This window comes from Seriola aureovittata, chromosome 8, assembly GCF_021018895.1.
Source record: "Seriola aureovittata isolate HTS-2021-v1 ecotype China chromosome 8, ASM2101889v1, whole genome shotgun sequence".
NCBI lineage: Eukaryota > Metazoa > Chordata > Actinopteri > Carangiformes > Carangidae > Seriola > Seriola aureovittata.
In genome coordinates, this window is record NC_079371.1 from 20,312,651 (window position 1) to 20,331,122 (window position 18,472).

The window sequence follows — 18,472 nt, forward strand, 5'->3', positions numbered from 1 at the left end:
TCCACATACTTTGGTATGCAGGGATAGGGTGGTAGAGTGGTAACACAGCCAACAGTCATGCTAGAAACTGACACAAATATGCCCACAGGTTGTTAGAGAGGTGAGCGGCCAGAGCACAGGGCATGAGGAATCTGCATCTCCTATCATTCCAAGAAAAACTGAACTTGACAAGGTAAGTGTAGAGGAGAGGGTGTTTGTGTGAGCAGCTTCCTGTCGTATTTATCCTCAAGACAATAATTCATCCTCACAGCCGAAGTGAGGAAACCGCCGGTAGCAGCCAGCAATTGTGTTGTCATCATCAATTTTCTTAAACAATTGTTTGGCTCGACACAGTGCGCACTGATACATGTATTTGGCTTGCAGAACAAAAAGGAGATATGTAGTGCAATTAGGTGTTGAGACAGAAATGATAGGGGTGTGAGTGAGTCAGAGTTTGAACAGGCAGATCCTCTCTCAAGGTTACCTACCTGTCAGAACATAAACTGCAAAAAGGCTCTGACATAAAAGCAGAGACTGAAGAGAGAGAGGCCAACATTAAATTAGTAGGAGAAAAGGCAGAGGATAACTCTGTCTGTCTCTTCATATCATGTGTTTGTGGTTATGAGACAGCATGTAAAAGAATGAAAGAATCCAGCCATGGAAACAGGGATGTCAGGTATAGTCATTTAGCTCTTTTTAGTCAAAGACAAATTTAGAAGGCTTGGCTCTAGTTTGAGTGCAGGACTAAGACTCAGCTGTTTGTCTAAACCTGTGTTTGTTTCCTGTTCCTCAGAGGTTATCTGTGGAGAGGAACACATCAGATTCAGACAGTGTGGGTGTGTCAACTGGAGATAACTGCAGAGAGAACGGTGAGACAGCTTCTAATCACTACACCAGGTCTTTCACAAAAACAAAAGTGAACTCAGGCTCCGCTTACTAGCTTTTTTTCCCCCAACTGCATCTCTCTCATGGTCTTCATCAGCAGATGGAGTTTGCTCCGTTGTCACCACAACTTTATTTGAACAGTGCCGCACTCAAGTTGAGATGAGATACTTTTTTAATGTTTACAATTTGTGAGTGTTCACAGCACTCGACAACTCAAGACAGTTGTAGGACTGCAGGGTTGGGCGCAGGCGTGTTAAAAACACTTGACAATGTCTAACAATCTGGGTTTAATTACCTTGAAAGAAAATCTCTGGCTGACATAAGGCATCCATATTTATTTGGTTTTCAGACACTTCTCTATTATTAAGCGCCAAGTCGGACATATGAAAGTTTTCCGCAACATCTGACTCTCCCAGTCATAATTACAACTTGTATGTTGTAGTGACGGTTGTTTACAGAAACATAAATGCAGCATTAGGTCACACCAAAGTTAGCTGAGCTATCTCCATGAAAACAGACCATCTGCAGATGGAGACCACAAGATGCAGTTGATGGATTTTGGAAAAAAAATCAGTATGTGTATCTTGAGTTAAGATATTCTTTTTTTTTTGTTTTAACTGAAATCTATTGTCACGTGGTTTTTACATATTTTATATGAATTTAAGTTTCCACATGGCAAAGATATACTGTATTTGGATAAAAAGAAACTATGGGATTTTTAATGTAGGTAAGGTGAAACGAGGAGCTTTTGCTGCAGGCCGTAAAATCACACGAATCATCAGCTTCTCCAAGAAGAAGTCCCCTCGGCCAGGTGATCCCCGGACGTCCTTCAACGACCCTCGACAAGGTCAGACCCTGCTTCACTGTCACTCTTCAGGTCTCCGAGTTTTCAGATGCGTCATTTTATTTTCCCTCTTCACAATGCAGGCTACCTGTCAGTGCTGGTGAACCAGGTGTGGCGGGAACAGTGGTGTTGTGTGTGCAAAGGCTCCCTGCACTTCTACCATGACAAAGGAGACTCTCGGACCTCCCTGCCTTCCCTCCCCCTCCACAGCTGTGAGGTGGTGCCGGGGCTCGGACCCAAACACCCATTTGCGTTTCGAATCCTACGCAACAGCACAGAGGTGGCTGCTCTGGAGGTAGTAATACTTTGCCTGTTTTTTTTAAAGCTGCACTAGTCAATATTTTTATATAAACAAAGGGTCAAAGGACTATGTGTAATGTGATAAGGGAAACTCATAGTGGCAAATGCACAGAGAATTATCACTCCACAAAATTTTTGCATCTTTCAGCTAATTGTTTTGGTTTAACGGGCTGCAACTTTAATGTTTTAACTTGGATTTAATGGATTCACTCTCACAGATGAATCACAGATCAGCCTTGTTGAGCAGAAACAGGCAGCCAGGAAGTGAACAAACTGAAGCATTTAGCAGCTAAGGAGCCGGATAATTTCCTCAGGAGTTGGTCGAGACCAAAAACAGAGCTAAAAGAGAATTAAATGTTTTACTTACATTCTTTGAGTGGTCAGAATCTTGATTTCCAATAAATGATATTATTGTTATCTGCTGTTGTGTGTAGATAGTGTAAACTGTTTGTATTTGAGGAATTTCTAAGCTGATTTGTCCTGTCTCCTTTCAGGCTAGCAGCTCTGAGGAACTTGGAAGGTGGCTTGGTGTCCTCTTGGCAGAAACAGGCTCCGCGACAGGCCCAGAGTCACTGCATTACGACTATGTTGACGTGGAAACCATTGCTAATATCTGCGACGCTGCGCGGCATTCCTTCCTGTGAGTGAGACAGTGGGGGGGGGGGCTGGGATATTTAGACGAGGTCAGTGTAAGGCCACCGACCAGAGCAGTGATGTTTTGACCTCATGCAGGCTTCATTTTGTCCTCTCCCTGTCTGATCCTAGGTGGGCCACCTCCTCCAGCAGTACCTCTACAGACTCCAGAACATATGATGAGGTCCCTAATGAGGACATGCAGGTGGGACGCATGTGCTCAGACCCACACACATTCCCAAAGTTTTGTTGAACCTTATGTGTGATGCTTTACTTTGATATGACAAGATTAGAGGCGCGTGTGTGTGTCTGTGTGTGTGCAGCTGTTGGAGACAGTCACTGTCTGAATATGACACCCCATATCAGTCACCCAAACAGACAGACAGTGCTCTGTTAGATGCCTATCAATGACCGCCTTTTGTTGGCCATAGAAAAAATACTGTGTGGGCACGGGAGAGGGGAAAAAAAAAAAAAAAGAAAAAGTGATCAAACTGGTGACAGGAAAGCACGAGGTCATGGCGGTTTTACAGCCTGTAAACCTCTTCTGTAACCCCACTGACATACACTTAAACACACACCTCTCACCACCTACAGCCACAAACATACACACCTCAGTGGCCTCACACCAATAAATCTGAAGATTAGTTTATTGCTTTGGCTCCTTTTTTTCCCCTAAGTCTTCATCCTTCTTTTTGCATCCTCCCACATCTGTCATGCCCCCCCCCCCACCTCTCCCCCCTCTCTGTACTCCACCCAGTCAGGGGAGAACCGCAGGCAGCAGTCTGGGAATCAAGGAAAGCGGCGCTCAAGTTTCTCAAGCAGCGACTCTGACAGAACCAAACCATTAGTTTCCCTCAAGCGAACAGGCTCAAGTAAGTGTGTTTGGTTGGTTTTCCAAAGTAACATTGCTTGCCCCTGGCAAATCTCATGAATTACACTTATAGATTAATTAAAACCTTAATTTACACAGTGGAAACTTACTGAAAGCAAACTCTCTTTTGTAGGACTGCCCTGTTTAAGAGATGAATTGTGAGAAACCTGTTATCGTACCAGGGAAAGTTATTCTATGTGTGAAGTGCAGAGAAACTAAAAGAAGTATATTCTTAATTCTAGGGATTTCTAAAAGCAGACTGAAATGTGCACATATGGGGTTGAAGAAGGTTGTTGAAATATGCAGGTATCTTTTAACTCAACCATGTTTTATGAATCAAAAGGAGGTCATTTTTCTTACTCCTTTGGGATAAAGATGTCCAGTTTAAATTTTTTATGATGGGTACTATGGCTCTCACCAATGATGAAGCAAATGGCACAGTGAACATCGTCTCCTGGCTTAATGAATGTATGTTGGACCAGTTTCTGACCTTGTACTTCTAGTAAATGAACCAAGTTTTAGTTCAAGCTTCTTTATCATTTTGTCAGTGTGAGACGAAAATACTTGCAGATGGAAACCTTTTCAATTTTGAAACCATCCATGTCCTGATAAACGGGCATTCTTTATTAGTATTGTGAGATTTCGAAAAAGCAATTCATTAATTTTTTTATTTTTAATTTAAAATGGTTTAAAATGGCATTGTATTAAATGGTGTCATCTCCGTACCGATGCAACATTCAGGCTTAGGTTAACTGTAAAGAGAAGAGAACCTAAAACTGATCCTTGAGAAGTCAACATCTGTAAGGCCCTTGAGTAACATATTGTGATCTGTGCTGTATCAGAGAAATAATGACAGATCAATAAACAGTGCCACACAAATTTTTATCTGATCTATTCACATTATCAGTAACAGCCAACCAGGCAGCTGAAATGTATATGTAAACTTTAACTAAATCTTTTAAGAAGCTTCTCTCTTGTGACTTCTCAGCTTTACACCTCTCCACTTTCCATCTGTCGCTCTCAAAAACAAATAAATGGATAACAAGGGTAGCAGCCTGATGCCCTTCGAGGGAAACAATTAGCTCTACAGATTGCACCTGTAAATATAGTTGTGTGTCACACAGGAGCTACAGATTCCACAGCTCTAGTTTTGTCGTAGCTTATACTCTTGATACAGTCCAATTCACTGACAGTCATAAAATCTGAGCTTTCATCTGGCTCAGTATTCCCTTTTTACTGCTCCCATCTCAAATCATCTTCTCAATTCCCATCTATAATCTTTTCCCTCTCCCCTCTCCTTTCCCATTTGCTCCATTATTTCAGTTGGCTCCTGTCATACAAATAAAGGAGATGAGCGTCCAGGGTTGAGGAAAGTGATATTGGTGTGGTCGGACGGCTCAGTGCTCTTCTCTGTGCTGTTTCACAGGCATTCGCTGTGATGATCTGACACATCAAAGAGCCGGCGCTCTCCAGGGTTGAGAGCTTCAGGATGTAACCTGAGATTTATTGGACACTCACATTAGATCCGCTGTCTAGCTTCCTCACTCTGCTGGAGTGTGTGTGTGTGTGTGTGTGTGTGTGTGTGTGTGTGTGTGTGTGTGTGTGTGTGTGTGTGTGTGTGTGTGTGTGTTTCTCTTTTATTCATGCATCATATCGTTGTTCTCTCAAAAAAATATTTTTTTGAATTATGAAAAAGGTCAAATTAGTGTGCTGCAGTTGTGTATGACTTGTAGGGATGGCATCACCCCCCTTTACATGAAGAGCGTCACATTAAAAAGGACGGGCAGGCAGATCGCTGTCTTCTTCCCATAACCCCTGCACGTCTGACCTTTCACCTTTGCTCCTATCCAGATGCCAACCAGTATGGAAGGTATGGGAAAACGCGAGCAGAAGAGGATGCCAGGCGTTACCTGAAAGAAAAAGAGGAGCTGGAGAGGGAGAGGGATGGGATACGAAATGCACTAGTGACCCTCCGACAGGAGAAGAGAGAGCTGAAGGAAGAGCTAAAGACGGCCTCTGGTGAGGAGATATGAAGCAAAACAGTGAGAAGATGCTACACAAATTGTCGTTGGTCATTTCTGGGCCTTATTCAGGCTTTCCAGGATCAACAAAAATGAAGCTGGTTACTAAAGTCTCAAAATGAGCACCCATCTATGCACCTTTGTTAAAGCTTTTACCTTTGGAAAGCAGAGACAACTAGCGACACCAGATCTTCATTAGGAAAAATATAGCTCTGAAATCCCAAAGAGGAACCAGTGTACTGTATGTTTTGGCTGTTGTCTTTGTATATTAGTTGGGAAATTATATTTTAACAGCTGGATTGTCTAGCATTTAAGAAAGTCTGCACATTACCCAGAAGGCTTGCATATCAAGTGCACACATCCCTGCTCTGTATCTGACCCTGACCTCCATGATTAGGGGGTCATGTGAGAGGAGAGTTTCCCTACAGGGCTAAATAAAACATTTAATAGTTACTTATTGAAACTAAATGACTGTGAAAATTCCTTTTATATCTAATTAATTCCCTCTACTTTCACACAGCGTACTGCCAGCAGCGGCATCAGTTTTTCAGTGAAAGTAGCAGACGAGATTGCAAACTGCATACTCCATTTCAAATAAGTCAGTTTAAAATTCTATTAATTATGTTTGTAACAACAGCAGAATAGCCCCTGCCGCTGTTATATCATTATGTAATATTCATTACATTCTTTGATTATTATTATTGATGTATTAACATTAAAAATTAGACAATTCATTAATTGAACAATTAACATTAACCAAACATTATCTGGTTCCAGTTTCTGAATTGTAAGTGTGTGCTGCTTTTCATTTTCTTATGTCATTATAAATTGAGTTTCACTGGGTTTTGGGCTGTTGACCAGAGTGAACAGTCAATTTAAAGAGGCCACTGTGGGATGTAGAAAGCACTGTTCACTATTTTCTAGTGATTAATCAATTAATCGAATTTCAAATCATTAGCATTTTTTAACTCAACCTTTCATATAAAAAGTGATGAGTAACTGTAGCTGTAGTAGAGTAAAAAACACAGTCGAATTTGAATCGCAGTGGCCTACAAGTGTAAATAAAAAATGGAAACTATCAAGTCAATGACAAGTATCCCAAAAAAAAAATTATTTAGAGTAAGTACAGTATTTGAGTAAATATAGGCCACTTTATAGCCATCCTGTATTTTGAGACTCACCATCTAAAGTGAGAAAATGAAAACACAATTCTGCTGCCGTAGTCTTTGTTTGTCTCATTGTGTTAAACATGTCTCTGTGGAGCAGAAAAGAGAAAGTCCTCCCTGAACAAGCGCATTTCCCATCTGGAAGAAACCTGTCGGGCTAAGGAGGCAGAAAGGGTGGACCTGGAGCTCCGACTGACTCAGGCCAAGGAAAACCTCAAGAAGAGCCAGGCAGGTGGGGCACTGGGGGCACCGGTCGAGGCTAAACCACCCGTTAAGGTATATCTGTTGCTTTATGTGGAAAGACTTGTTTTACATGACACACCTGCCTGCAAACATGCTTCTTATTTACTTCTTTTTCTTTTTTCTTTTTCTTGTGTGTAGCCCTCCGACAGAAAGAGCCAGAACATCTACAGTGAGTCCTTACCGGTGAATTGTGCCTCAGAAATGCGAAGGAGACCTCCATCTGTTTATGCGTCCTCTTCAGGAACTGTCATGCAGAAAGCAAAGGTAACATTGAGCTAACAGTTTTTCTCTCTCACCCTCACTTCCTGAACAATTCCTCACAGATTCCTCTGTCAGACTCCACAGGAGGTTCAGAGAATCACAGCAGCAGGTGTCATCATTTAATGGTTTTTCACAATTCACACACTAATAGATTGACAGTCTGTATATGTTGGCACAGCCACTTTGAACATGCACAGTTAACCACCTGTGCTTGTGAGTGTATTTACAGTGATTAGGATTAAATTGGATTCTGTCACGGAAAATGTTTGATATCACTTTATTCAGCTACTTCTGCTTTAACAATACGATGAACAATATTTCAACCTTAATGATGCCTTGATTTGCATTTCTATTTTATTTCGTCTAACAGCTTAGAAATACATTACAAATTGGGCCATTTTAACTTCTTGCTCGAATTAACAAATTCATTTTCGTGAAGCCATTTCCTAAAGGCTTAGAAAAGTGAAGATATTATGTTATAACAGTATGGTCTAGCACTACCATTTTGCTGCAAAACTAACATAAAAAGGGCCCAGTTGACTTAATCTGCAGGCATGAGCACTGATTCCTTTGTTTTTATATTGTATTTTTCTATTTGCTTGTTTGTAGACACAGCTCTCTATTACAAAACACTAGCATAATAGGAATTGTTTGATTTGCTGCCATTTATAATTTGTGTAGCTTTTTACTCACGCAACTGCTTGAAATTTCCTTTCTTGAAATAATGACCTTATTTTCACATCTTTACTAAATCTCCTGACTTATCTGTCTCTACAGGAATGGGAGTCTAAGAAAGGAACCTAAGAGCAGCATCATGAAAAGGACTGTTGTATATCAGGATGTGATTTTTGAGAACTTTAATCCCATTACGGATGACCTCCCATCTACATCCCGAAACACAAACCTGTTTCAGAGGTCTGCCAAGGAAGTAAACTATAATCAAAGAAAGCAGCCACTAGGTGGAGGTACATCTCACTGAATATTTACTCTTCTGTCTTCTTAAAAGGACTTCTCCAAATGTGAGGAATTTAGGGACTTTCATCTTTATCCAAGTGTTTTCATTGTCTGTGGCGACACAGATTCATCAGAAGAGAGAGAAATCAGGGCGTATGAAAGAAAGACACAAGAAAAGTGTATTAAAAAGCACAGCGAGCACGTAGAAAGCAGTGTTGTAACAGAAAAGCAACATAGGATTGTGTTGACACCAGTGCTGCTTCACTTGAAAGGTTAAATTGTGAATGTGCCACGTGGGAAAGGAGAACCTAAGAAATGTGATGTGTTGGAAATAAGAGGATAGAAGGCAGTTTAAGCCATGATGTGCCTTTTATATGATATAATGATTTTTGTTCTGCCTGTACATATTGAGCCATGACTACTGTTTTGTATGCTTTATACTTTTATACTGTTTCCTTTCTTATCATCATCATCGCCATCATAAGACGTACCTGACACGGGTGTACAGCTGAGTGCCATGCATTGATGGGTTGAGTGTATTATTGTGTTTTAGCTGCACTCATTAGCTTCTCCTCCCAGGTTGAAGCTATTCACTGAGCATCTGCTGAATTATTTGGCTGGAACGAAACCCTACTTCTACTTGACCTCCTTTGACACACTATTGGATACTCTTGAGGTTCCGGGTTCGAGTCCCGGCTCGGCCGTGGGATCTTTCTGTGTGGAGTTTGCATGTTCTCCCCGTGCCAGTGTGGGTTCTCTCCGGGTACTCCAGCTTCCACCCACAGTCCAAAGACATGCAACATGGGGACTAGGCTAATCGGATACTCTAAATTGACCATAGGTGTGGCTGTGAGTGTGAATGGTTGTCTGTCTCTATGTGTTTGCCCTGCGATGGACTGGCGACCTGTCCAGGGCGTACCCCGCCTCTCGCCCGAAAAGATGCTGGGATAGGCTCCAGCCCCCCCGCGACCCTACTAGAGGATAAGCGGTAGAAAATGGATGGATGGATGGATGGATACTCTTGCTATAGAAAACTGAGTGATTAACAAAGTGGTGCTATTAAGTGATACAAACCATCTCTTCTGAGTGAGGAAATCTCCATTATACGTCATTTTAACAACGTCTCTGCTGAACCTGCGGTTGGCTTTTGCACTTTACTGTTCTCCTACCTGGATAAGGGAAAAATAAATTTGTTTCTTGTTTCCCAAACATTAGTTCTTCTGTCATTTGACAGATACTAAATTTTTTTCTTATTAAAATGCAGCAACACATTCTCAGTTACTGACTTTTAATTTCACGATATGCTGTAAAGCAAATATACAGTATCATACTCAGTCTCATACAAACAGTGTATGAAAGCCAAAACAAGCAAAAAGAAAAAGAAACACATCTACATCAGTCATTTAATGAAGGCAATTCAATGCAGCACTGTATAGTGTGGTGCAGTTCAGGCAGTTATCGCATCCTCATTTGTTCTATGGATTTGTCAGGAGATGGACAGATACTGGCTATGTATCATCACTTTTACATGTAGGTAGCCACCCATTCATACATAGCTGACAATAGCTTTCAGTACAGAGGATTTACTGGTTCCTAATCCTAACCAACTGGTTTTCATCAAATTTGTAGCCCTATCTGTGGGACAAAAAGGCTCTAGCCAGGTAACATGGTCAGTTTTTTAGATCCAGGCAGTGGCAACTGGTATTGGGTCTCAAATGAGGAGGTAGAGCAGCTTCAGGATGGTGAAATTAACTGTGCAGCAGCTTGGAGCCATCGCTCAGAGAAAGAGATAGTAAAGCCAGTAGAGGATATTGACAAAGAGGAATGCTGTGGGGAAAACGGTGCGGGCGTGACGATCGATGTTGTGTGGATTTTCCACAATGAAGACAGATGCTGCCCTGCGCCATGCTTCCTTCACTGAAGACAGGTCGCACCCCTGCCCTGGCGTCTCCTCTTTTGCTCCAGCGTGCTTCTTAGTGTCACTGTTCTCTGACTGCTCCGTGAGGTCCTCCGCAGTGGAGCCGATCTCCACAGACTGGTTTGGCTGGCTGGAGCTGACGATGGGGATGGAGCCGTTTCCGTTGGATTCATTGAACTCCCTCAGAAGATCCTAACAGACAGACAGACAGACAGGTGGACTGATGCTTACAAATGTCTTCATTATCTAATGTGAAAATTCAGCTTTTTCATCTCATATCTAAGTGCAAACATGTCGCTCACTCTGTGAAAGTCCTCTATGGTCTGGTGCTGCATGGTGTAAAAGTGGGCACAGGCGTACTCCAGCAGCGCACCAAAGATGAAGGTGAAGCAGATCCCCAGGTAAACATCTATGGCCTTAATGAAGCAGTTGGCATTGGGCAAAGAAGTGCGGGCGCCCATCATCAGAGTGGTCATGGTCAAGACAGTAGTGACTCCTGTAGAGACACACATTACAATACTGTCTTATTCCTTACATAATCCATCCATTGGTAATCAATTCAAGCATGTTCATCTAGCCATCCATCATCTCTGTCATCCTTCACAGGTCACATTTTCCTCCTTCCATTATTTATTTCCCCAGCCGCTCACTGATCTAATCTCCTGTTTCTCATTGGCCAGTGGGTAAACAAGCGAAACACCTAACTATCGATGCATTGATGGTGATGTGCTGACATGTATGTCTTTGTCCATGTAGCATAGTAGAACACATCTCTGAGTTCAATGCACTGAACTGCATAGGTAACAGCTGGCTGCCTTTGTGGACAATCAGCGGATGTAAGGCTGCAGTAGGTGTTGAATCACTGGTAGCGGCAGAAGTGTGCAGAACAACAGTGAAACATAGTCCATTAGAAGTACTGCATTCAGAACATTAGGGAAGAACGGATAGATATATATACAGTATGTTAAAAACCCAAATTGAAGCTGTTTCAGTGAGGACAATAAGTTTTGTGCTGTTTATACAAGATTAAGTTTAAATGTATGACACAGTTATGACTAAACATAATTATTCTACATCAGGTGATGCGACGCTGTAACATACTCTCGAATCTTCTAAGATCAAAGAGAGACACTGTGTGAATCAGCACATAATACGTCCCACACTGTACAGTGGAAAGTATTCCAAAGTCATATTACATGAACGTACAGTATAGTCAGAGTACAAGAGGATGCACTAACCAATGCAGGTTCTAGCCGGCACAGAGGACTGGCTGATCCAGAAAGAGACCCAGGAGAGAACCACCAGCAGAATGGAGGGAACGTACGTCTCCAAGATGAAGAACAATACGTTTCTACGCAGTGCAAAATGCAGCACCAGCTTGGGGTATTGTCCTGGGAGGAAACATGAAAAAGACTTTGAAGATAGATAGACTTAGAAGACCAGGAATTACATTTGTGCTCTACAAAGAAGATTATATAACTCCATGTGTGAGGGGGTTTGATGGGAGCTGAAGTATTTTACCTGTTTCATACACAGCCTCTGACACTGATGTATAGTAGCTCTCTACACTGTACTGAGCCAGCCGCAGCGTGTCAAGACCCTTCACTGAATCGTTCCCTCTGGTCCAGTAGAACACCACATCCTGCAGGTTGTAGCCCCCTGACCATACACACACACACACACCCACACACAAAGAAATCCACATACGGGTACAGCAGTTCATTTTTGATGAGTCTGACCCGTTCAGCATAACATTGTCTCTCCAGTTTGATACTCACTCCACTGATGATGAAAATGGTAATGGTGATAATGAGATGATGATGGTTTATGTCCATCTACACACTTGATGGAGAGCTGATGGGGTGCTGAAGGGGGAGAGGTGGAGCTCACAGGTATTACTTACAGCTCTCCAGCTGCAGAGTGCACACCTGTCTGTCCATGGGGTACTTGGTCAGGTCCATGTTGCAGGCGATCGTGGCTGTGATTCTGTTGTGTGTTCATAGTAAAGATCATTAGCAACCTTCAAAAAGACTTTTACTCTTTTGATGTAGAACAGGGCAATTAATAATTAGTGAGCACAAAGAACTCTCTCCCCCACGAGCAACAATCTAGAGAACAAAGACTCATATCTGAAGTGTCAATCTCTGTATACGATGTCTCCGAGCATTTGAATTGAAATTCTTCTGTTTATATATTATTTCTAACAATGCTAAAAAATATTGCAAGGGGCAGCACAGTGTCCTGGTGTGTTGTTACTGCAAAAAAAAAAAAATAGTTTAAGGAATTTGCAGGTTCCACCATTACCAAATCAGACACCGTAAAGTTAGGGAATCAAAATGTGTTCCTGCACTCCAGCAGAAGGAAAAATACCTTGAGTACCCTGCACAAAACTGCCCTTTTTGTCCTCAATAAAGCTGTGCAGTCATAATAAATTTCTCTATCAGTGTGACACGACAGATAAGACGTCAGGACACATTTTTACGGTGCCCAAAGGGGGACTCTGCAAATCTTCACTAACACAATCTGAACTGTTTGAAGGGCACAAAGACTACAGGAGTTCAGTGGCATTCCCTTCAGTTATATTACTGAATGATGATACATTAGTTTTTTTGTTTTGCTTCTTTTTTTAGTAAAAACCCATGACCAATTCACAGCTGGTTAGTGTGGCAATCATGAGCACAACATGAAACAGAAAAAAAAAATGAGGGAAAAATGTATTTCAAACGTTTCGCTTCCTTTCATTTTCTATTATTCTAGGTCAGCTTCCTCCTACAAGCTCAGCAGAATCTGAAAGAGTATTTTGTGGCACATGTAGCAGAGTATCAAATCAGTCAGTAAATGTCAAATCAATACACTTAAAAAACCTTAAAAAAAAAAAAAAAATCTACCGAAGGGCATAGAGAACAGTTCCATTGCTGAAGATGCGTATGAGGCGGTTTTCCACCGTGACGTCATGCAGGAAGGAGCGCTTAGAGTCGGGGATGAAAGTGTCAGGGATCCAGAGCAGTGACACCAGCCTTCCGTCCAGACTGACGCTCTCATTTCCTGGGAAAACCAGCCTGGAATCACGCCATCGCTGACGGAGGAAGATAGTTGCAGTGTAGTCCTGAAAAGATGAAAGTGAACCTTTTTTTTTTTTTTTAATCACATATTCACACCACACTCCCTCATTCACCCACTGACACAAAATAGTAGGAAGAAGTCCGTACCATATTGATTTCGGAGATGGCATCAATACTGGCAATATCAAGGCTCATTCCAATTACCACAGGACCCTCTATCAAAGACAGAGAGACTGGGTATAAGTCCGACTCCAATTAGGAGACACACAATCACACAGGTGACAACTGCTTTGTATTAGCTTCCTTTTTTTTTTCCTTCCTACCATTGAAATTAGGTCTGAGGTAGCGGTTGTATCCTTTCATCAGCTTCTGAATCGTTGGTTGAAGCTGAGAGTCGTTCCAGTCACCCCAGTGATGGTTAGGGAACATACAAGCACTGACACGGTAGAGAGAGAGATGAAAGAAGAAAAAAAAAGGCAGAGGTGGAAAACAAGTAATAAATATTTGTGCAGATCATAAGCTGATGAACTTTGTTTTCAGTCAATGTAAATTTCAGTATGAACATGTGTTTTTGACCCTGTACGCGTGTTTTCGACCTGAGGTCCCTCACCCCTGTGTGAAGGTCAGGAAGAGGATCAGTAGCGTGCGCAGCCGGTCAGACATCACGGATCAGCAGGCAGGGGTCAGCAACTCTACTCAGGGACATGTGACACAGGCCAAAACATGAAGCGACATCCACAAATCATTTTCCTTTTACACTTCATGGGATAGCACAATTTCACCATAGGGTGGCAGCACCTCAACCAATGCGATCACAAACCTCAGGGGAAATCTGCAGCACAACAGCCATTCTCTCATCCTTTCATGCTATAAAACTGTATGTTCTCCCTGCCCTGATGCTTGTAAAATGCACTGGAAACTTAAATTGATCTCTACCTCCCTGTCTCCATGAATATATTAATAGCTGCCCCATTTGACTCTTGTGCACACACACACACACACTTAATTACACAGAAGAGATAAAGGCAGTGTGTAGATAAGGCTACATGAATGCACCTTCGTATTTACTTGTTTGTTTTTGTGCGGTTCCTGCACGCAAGTGTACCGTAGAGCCTGCCACCTGCTGATTTATGTGGCCACTGCCTTATGGTTTATTCACAAAGCCTCCCTGATAACTAAACCTGTCTCTAACTCATCAAGGATTCCCAGTTGGCTAGTTGTTACTCACCTCCTCCTCCTTCTCCTATTTCAGATAAATCTCCATGTCAGAATTACACTTGAGCCCTCCTTACCTCCCACTTTCATCCAAATAATCTACCTACAATCTATCATGCATTCCAGTGCAAACATTATATTCACATGTTGCAAAGCATTTCCGTTAAATATTCAATGTATTATTTACACAGCACTGCCATTATAAAGTATGATCCATATGAAGACTACTGATTTTCTTTCTTAATGGCCGAAGTGACAGTTAAGGAGCCACAGCATATTATTTGGTCCAATCTGCTTCTCTCTACATGCCATATGATTATTTCATGCTACCATATTTTTTCTGTCGTCCCCCCCCCCCCCTTGTTTTCTGCTCTGCAGTTTAGGCTAAAGTCTCAGTTGGTTATTTGTGCTGGTTTCATGCTCTCATTCCTTTTTTAGTCCACACTTCATCAATCACTTTTTTCCCTTAAGCCATGTATTGGCAAACTACAGAAGACAATGCTACAGAGCGCGTTGGTCTCTAGTATTTTTCTTTGTTTCCCTTTCTTTACCTTTGCTCAGAATCGACTGCACATGCACATCCAAACAAACATTCATATTTATATTTCATCTTTTCTTACTCTTAAAACCACACACATTTTTTCAACCTCAAATTTCTCTCTCTCCTACCTGTTTCAGTCTCCTGGTTTTCTTTCTCCACCTCAGGTCACTCCTCTTCTGGCTCAGCTCCTTTGTTTCCTCCTCCACTCCTCTGTTTTTCTCTGTCACAAATGTTGCCACTGGCTGAGATTGTTCCCCTTCCTTTATTTGTGATTAAATCCCACTGTTTCTTCCATCTACCAATAAACCACAGTTGCCTCTGTTATGTGATGCTGGTGTGAAGGCTACTGTTGGTTGTTTTACTGTTTGTGCGTCTCCCTCTGACTCTGCACAGCTGTATACACCTCCCCACAGAGCCACTATGGACCCCCCCCCCCACACATACACACACACACACAGACACAGACACACTTCCCCCTCCCTCCCTCTCCCTCTCTGTTTATGCCACTCACCCTCTCATTTGCGCCGCATCTTTCCTTTCTTCTTTCATTTCCCCCCACCTCCACATACAAACATGCACACATACACACATACACACAGACACACACACACACACACACTGTGCTGTATGCACACACACACACACACACACACATTAACAGATCCATCCAGGCTGATCCCCCATATCCTCTCTTTTTTTTCTTTCATTCCCCTCCTCCCACACTCTTTTGGCCCTTAATCTCTCTCTACCTCCTTCTCCTCCAATTTACATCGACACTGCACCTCCTTCTGGGCTTCAAAGCTCTCCTCTGTCTCATTCCCTCATGCCCTCACCCTCCTCACCTCCAACTCCGCTGTGTTGCATCAGTGTCATCATCTGGATTAGCTTCCTCTGAGCTGTGTCTCCTATCTCTATCTTAACTTAAAAAATACCCATGTGGCTCTCAGGGGGGATGAAAGCTTTTCTTTTTATTCTTTTTCCAGGATTGGTCATCTTGTCTTTCCTTTTCTATGGGTGTCCCCAATTTTTGAATTACAAATCTAACCCTGGTGGTACCCAAGCTACATTAGCTTGCACTTTCACAATATGTCATCGCTCTTGATGTTGCTGATGGTGATTATCGGAAATAACCACGAGCAGAATCATGGTATTGGTAATGGTGATGATGATGATGGTGATGATGGTGACTTAACCACTCTCAGAAGTCAACCGCAGCCCAAAGACTAAAAATGTTTCGTGTGCTAAACGGTCGATCATTCAGCTCCAGCACCGATGACATTGTGTGATTAATCTCCATTAGCTCCTCTTTCTCCTCTGGCTCAGTTGCGGATATTCCACATCTAATTGTACAGCCTGACCTCCAACAGCCCACTGCAGGAGCTTCAGCATGTGTGAGAAAGCCTTGGGGGTATGCTACCTAATAACGCCTTATGAGGTTTCAGTGTAGGCGCTCGATCTGCTACAACCTAATGTTTTCCCAGTCTGCATTCCCCAGCACTGACTAATGATTTTAAGTGGTCACTAATAATGTTGCTATCCCAGTTTATTTAGAAGACCAATAACACTTTATTCATAAAGCTCTCTTATGCTTAATTCCATGCTGTGATGGCTATATTCTGAGATAAATAGTCTTTTAGTTTGGTACCATGGTAATAGTGAGGAGCACTGGGAAGGATTTGCATCCAGCTTGAGTTGCGTGAATCAGAGTGCACACACAGTCCCTGACAATGAAAGAGACAAATGGAGACGTTTGTGAGGCACCTGAGGGGGAGGATGTAAATGTTTGATCTGTGAGTTAGGGGGCTAATGAATAATTAGAATCAGAGCAACAGTGTCAGAGTGGCAGACAACTCAGTGTTAGTCAGCATCTGCCTCTGTCCACCTGCCTCCTCTTCTGCCTATGAGTGAGTATGTTTTCCTTTTTATTTCTCCTACTACTTAAATGCACATGAAATCATTGTTTATCCGTATCGGTCCACCTGTCAGTTTTTTCATTAGCTAGCTCACTTTTCATGTTTTCTTGTTAGATGTTCTGTCTTTGCCTCTTCATGACCTATCTCACCATATATCTGCCAGTTTTCTGTTGTTTTGTGGCTCCTTCATCTACTAAAACTTTGATTGTGGCTGTGGTTGAAACCTAATGTCCAGGCTTTAGAAATGTGCCAAAAGCTGATGAAGCCTGAGCCTGGCTGGGACACAACTGGCACCAGTTTGTTTCTCAAAGCCAAACAAATGGCCTTCTGGTCCAGGGGATGTTGCACCAGCTGTACATACATTTACTAAGCAGAGATTTGTGCATCATTGAATTAAAACATGTTGCATTACAAATTTCTTACCTATAGAGTAATTGTTAATAAACATTAGTAATTGCCAGATGCAACTGGTGTTACTGAACCAAGTGGGAATGCTAACTTTAGTTTGCTAATCGAAATTTAGAGTAATAAACATGATGGAATATAGTCAATGCATCTGATCCGACGTTTGATTAAAATGCTGTTTATAATTATGTAAAAAATAAAAAGTGTAAGTCACATTAGACGAATAGAACATAATATACCTCAAATTACAAAATGCAATGTTAATATCATCTGAATGAACAAACATTCAGATTCAGGATCCGCATCCTTCAGAGGACGTGGTTGAAAAATGTGTGGCCCGCGTGGTTGGCTCGCGTGTGGCTCCTGTTACCTTGCAACCTTCACAACATGTAACTTTTTTTTCTTACAAAATCTTGACGTTTTAAGGCCCTTTAACAGTCCTAGCTATTGAACTGAGCTGAAACCCAATACTTACATTTAAAAGTATAATCCTCAGGGTTTCTGTCCATGTTGTTTGCTGACAGACTCTGAAAGATGTGCCCCCTGGATTGGGACATAGCTAATAACAGTTTGTTAACATAATCAGATTTACCACCAATTCCAAACTTCCACAAACAAAACACCCACATTTAGGACTGGCAGTTCAAAATTGTTTGACATTTTGTTAGCAGAAAGCTTGATGTGAGGATCAATACCACTTCAAACTTTGTACATCAAACATATGTTAAATAGGCCTATACTGTTGCTCAGTTTAGCTCAGCTTAGCACTGACTTGAAACAGGAATGAGATATAATTATAAGTGAGCTCTAGAGGTTCTGGTAGGCAGCAAAGCCAGGCTAGCCGTTTCCCCTATGTCTCTAGATTTTATGCTAAGCTAAGCTAACCGGCTGCTGTCTCTAGCCCTGTACTCTATTTAATGTATTTTTCAAAATGCAAGATTGTCTTTTCAACAGTATTAATGGCATCTTAACTAAATAAGACATTCCTGAAACCTGCTAAAAACTATGTTTTGGCCACTTGGAGGCAGTAGCAACAAGTGTATTTATAGTGCATATTTATACTCCACCAACTGCTGAGGGAAATTTCTGTCCCTTTGGCTGCTAAATGCTCCTCTGCGTTCACCAGCTTGTTGGTTATTGTCTGTCTGCTGTTTGGTGCTGAGAGGGTAGTGTATAGTAAAACTTTTTTGCTGAAAACAGCTGCCTTGTGCTGCTGAGAACTACACTATAAGAGCAGTGAGAGTGAACTCAAAACAGTAAA

The 18,472-nt window shown here is 42.0% G+C and overlaps 2 protein-coding genes across 5 annotated transcripts in view; one reads left to right on the forward strand and one right to left on the reverse strand.

The window, feature by feature from the left end:
* Positions 1-9,428, forward strand: part of afap1l1a (actin filament associated protein 1-like 1a) — a 26,655-nt gene extending 17,227 nt beyond the window's left edge. For 3 of the 4 annotated variants that reach the window (XM_056383334.1, XM_056383335.1, XM_056383336.1), the window contains exons 9-19: positions 89-172; positions 773-848; positions 1,592-1,711; positions 1,792-2,003; positions 2,503-2,648; positions 2,774-2,846; positions 3,399-3,513; positions 5,364-5,531; positions 6,800-6,975; positions 7,081-7,206; positions 7,981-9,371. In XM_056383334.1, coding sequence (XP_056239309.1) covers positions 89-172; positions 773-848; positions 1,592-1,711; positions 1,792-2,003; positions 2,503-2,648; positions 2,774-2,846; positions 3,399-3,513; positions 5,364-5,531; positions 6,800-6,975; positions 7,081-7,206; positions 7,981-8,007 — 1,323 coding nt within the window. In that variant the 3' untranslated portion in view covers positions 8,008-9,371. Of the gene's footprint in view, positions 1-88; positions 173-772; positions 849-1,591; positions 1,712-1,791; positions 2,004-2,502; positions 2,649-2,773; positions 2,847-3,398; positions 3,514-5,363; positions 5,532-6,799; positions 6,976-7,080; positions 7,207-7,980 lie in introns of all 4 variants that reach the window. The other variant, XM_056383337.1, reaches the window with a different exon arrangement.
* gabrp (gamma-aminobutyric acid type A receptor subunit pi) lies at positions 9,429-15,316 on the reverse strand. The gene is made up of 10 exons (XM_056383338.1): positions 15,022-15,316; positions 13,748-13,829; positions 13,461-13,573; positions 13,285-13,352; positions 12,964-13,181; positions 11,979-12,061; positions 11,597-11,734; positions 11,314-11,466; positions 10,378-10,571; positions 9,429-10,267 (listed from the first exon to the last, which is right to left on the reverse strand). Exons 2-10 carry the CDS (start codon positions 13,798-13,800, stop codon positions 9,935-9,937), a joined length of 1,353 nt encoding a protein of 450 aa, XP_056239313.1. The 5' UTR covers positions 13,801-13,829; positions 15,022-15,316; the 3' UTR covers positions 9,429-9,934.
* Positions 15,317-18,472: the final 3,156 nt, after the last annotated feature.

What these genes read in the sequence shown, in the direction of transcription:
- gabrp (XM_056383338.1), bottom strand. Translation starts at nt 13,800, where the DNA reads ATGTCTGACCGGCTGCGCACGCTACTGATCCTCTTCCTGACCTTCACA. An exon ending in CCTCAGACCTAATTTCAATG is followed by an intron (nt 13,353 to 13,460) that starts GTAGGAAGGAAA and finishes TGTCTTTGATAG; the next exon opens with AGGGTCCTGTGGTAATTGGA. An exon ending in CCATAGAGGACTTTCACAGA is followed by an intron (nt 10,268 to 10,377) that starts GTGAGCGACATG and finishes TCTGTCTGTTAG; the next exon opens with GATCTTCTGAGGGAGTTCAA.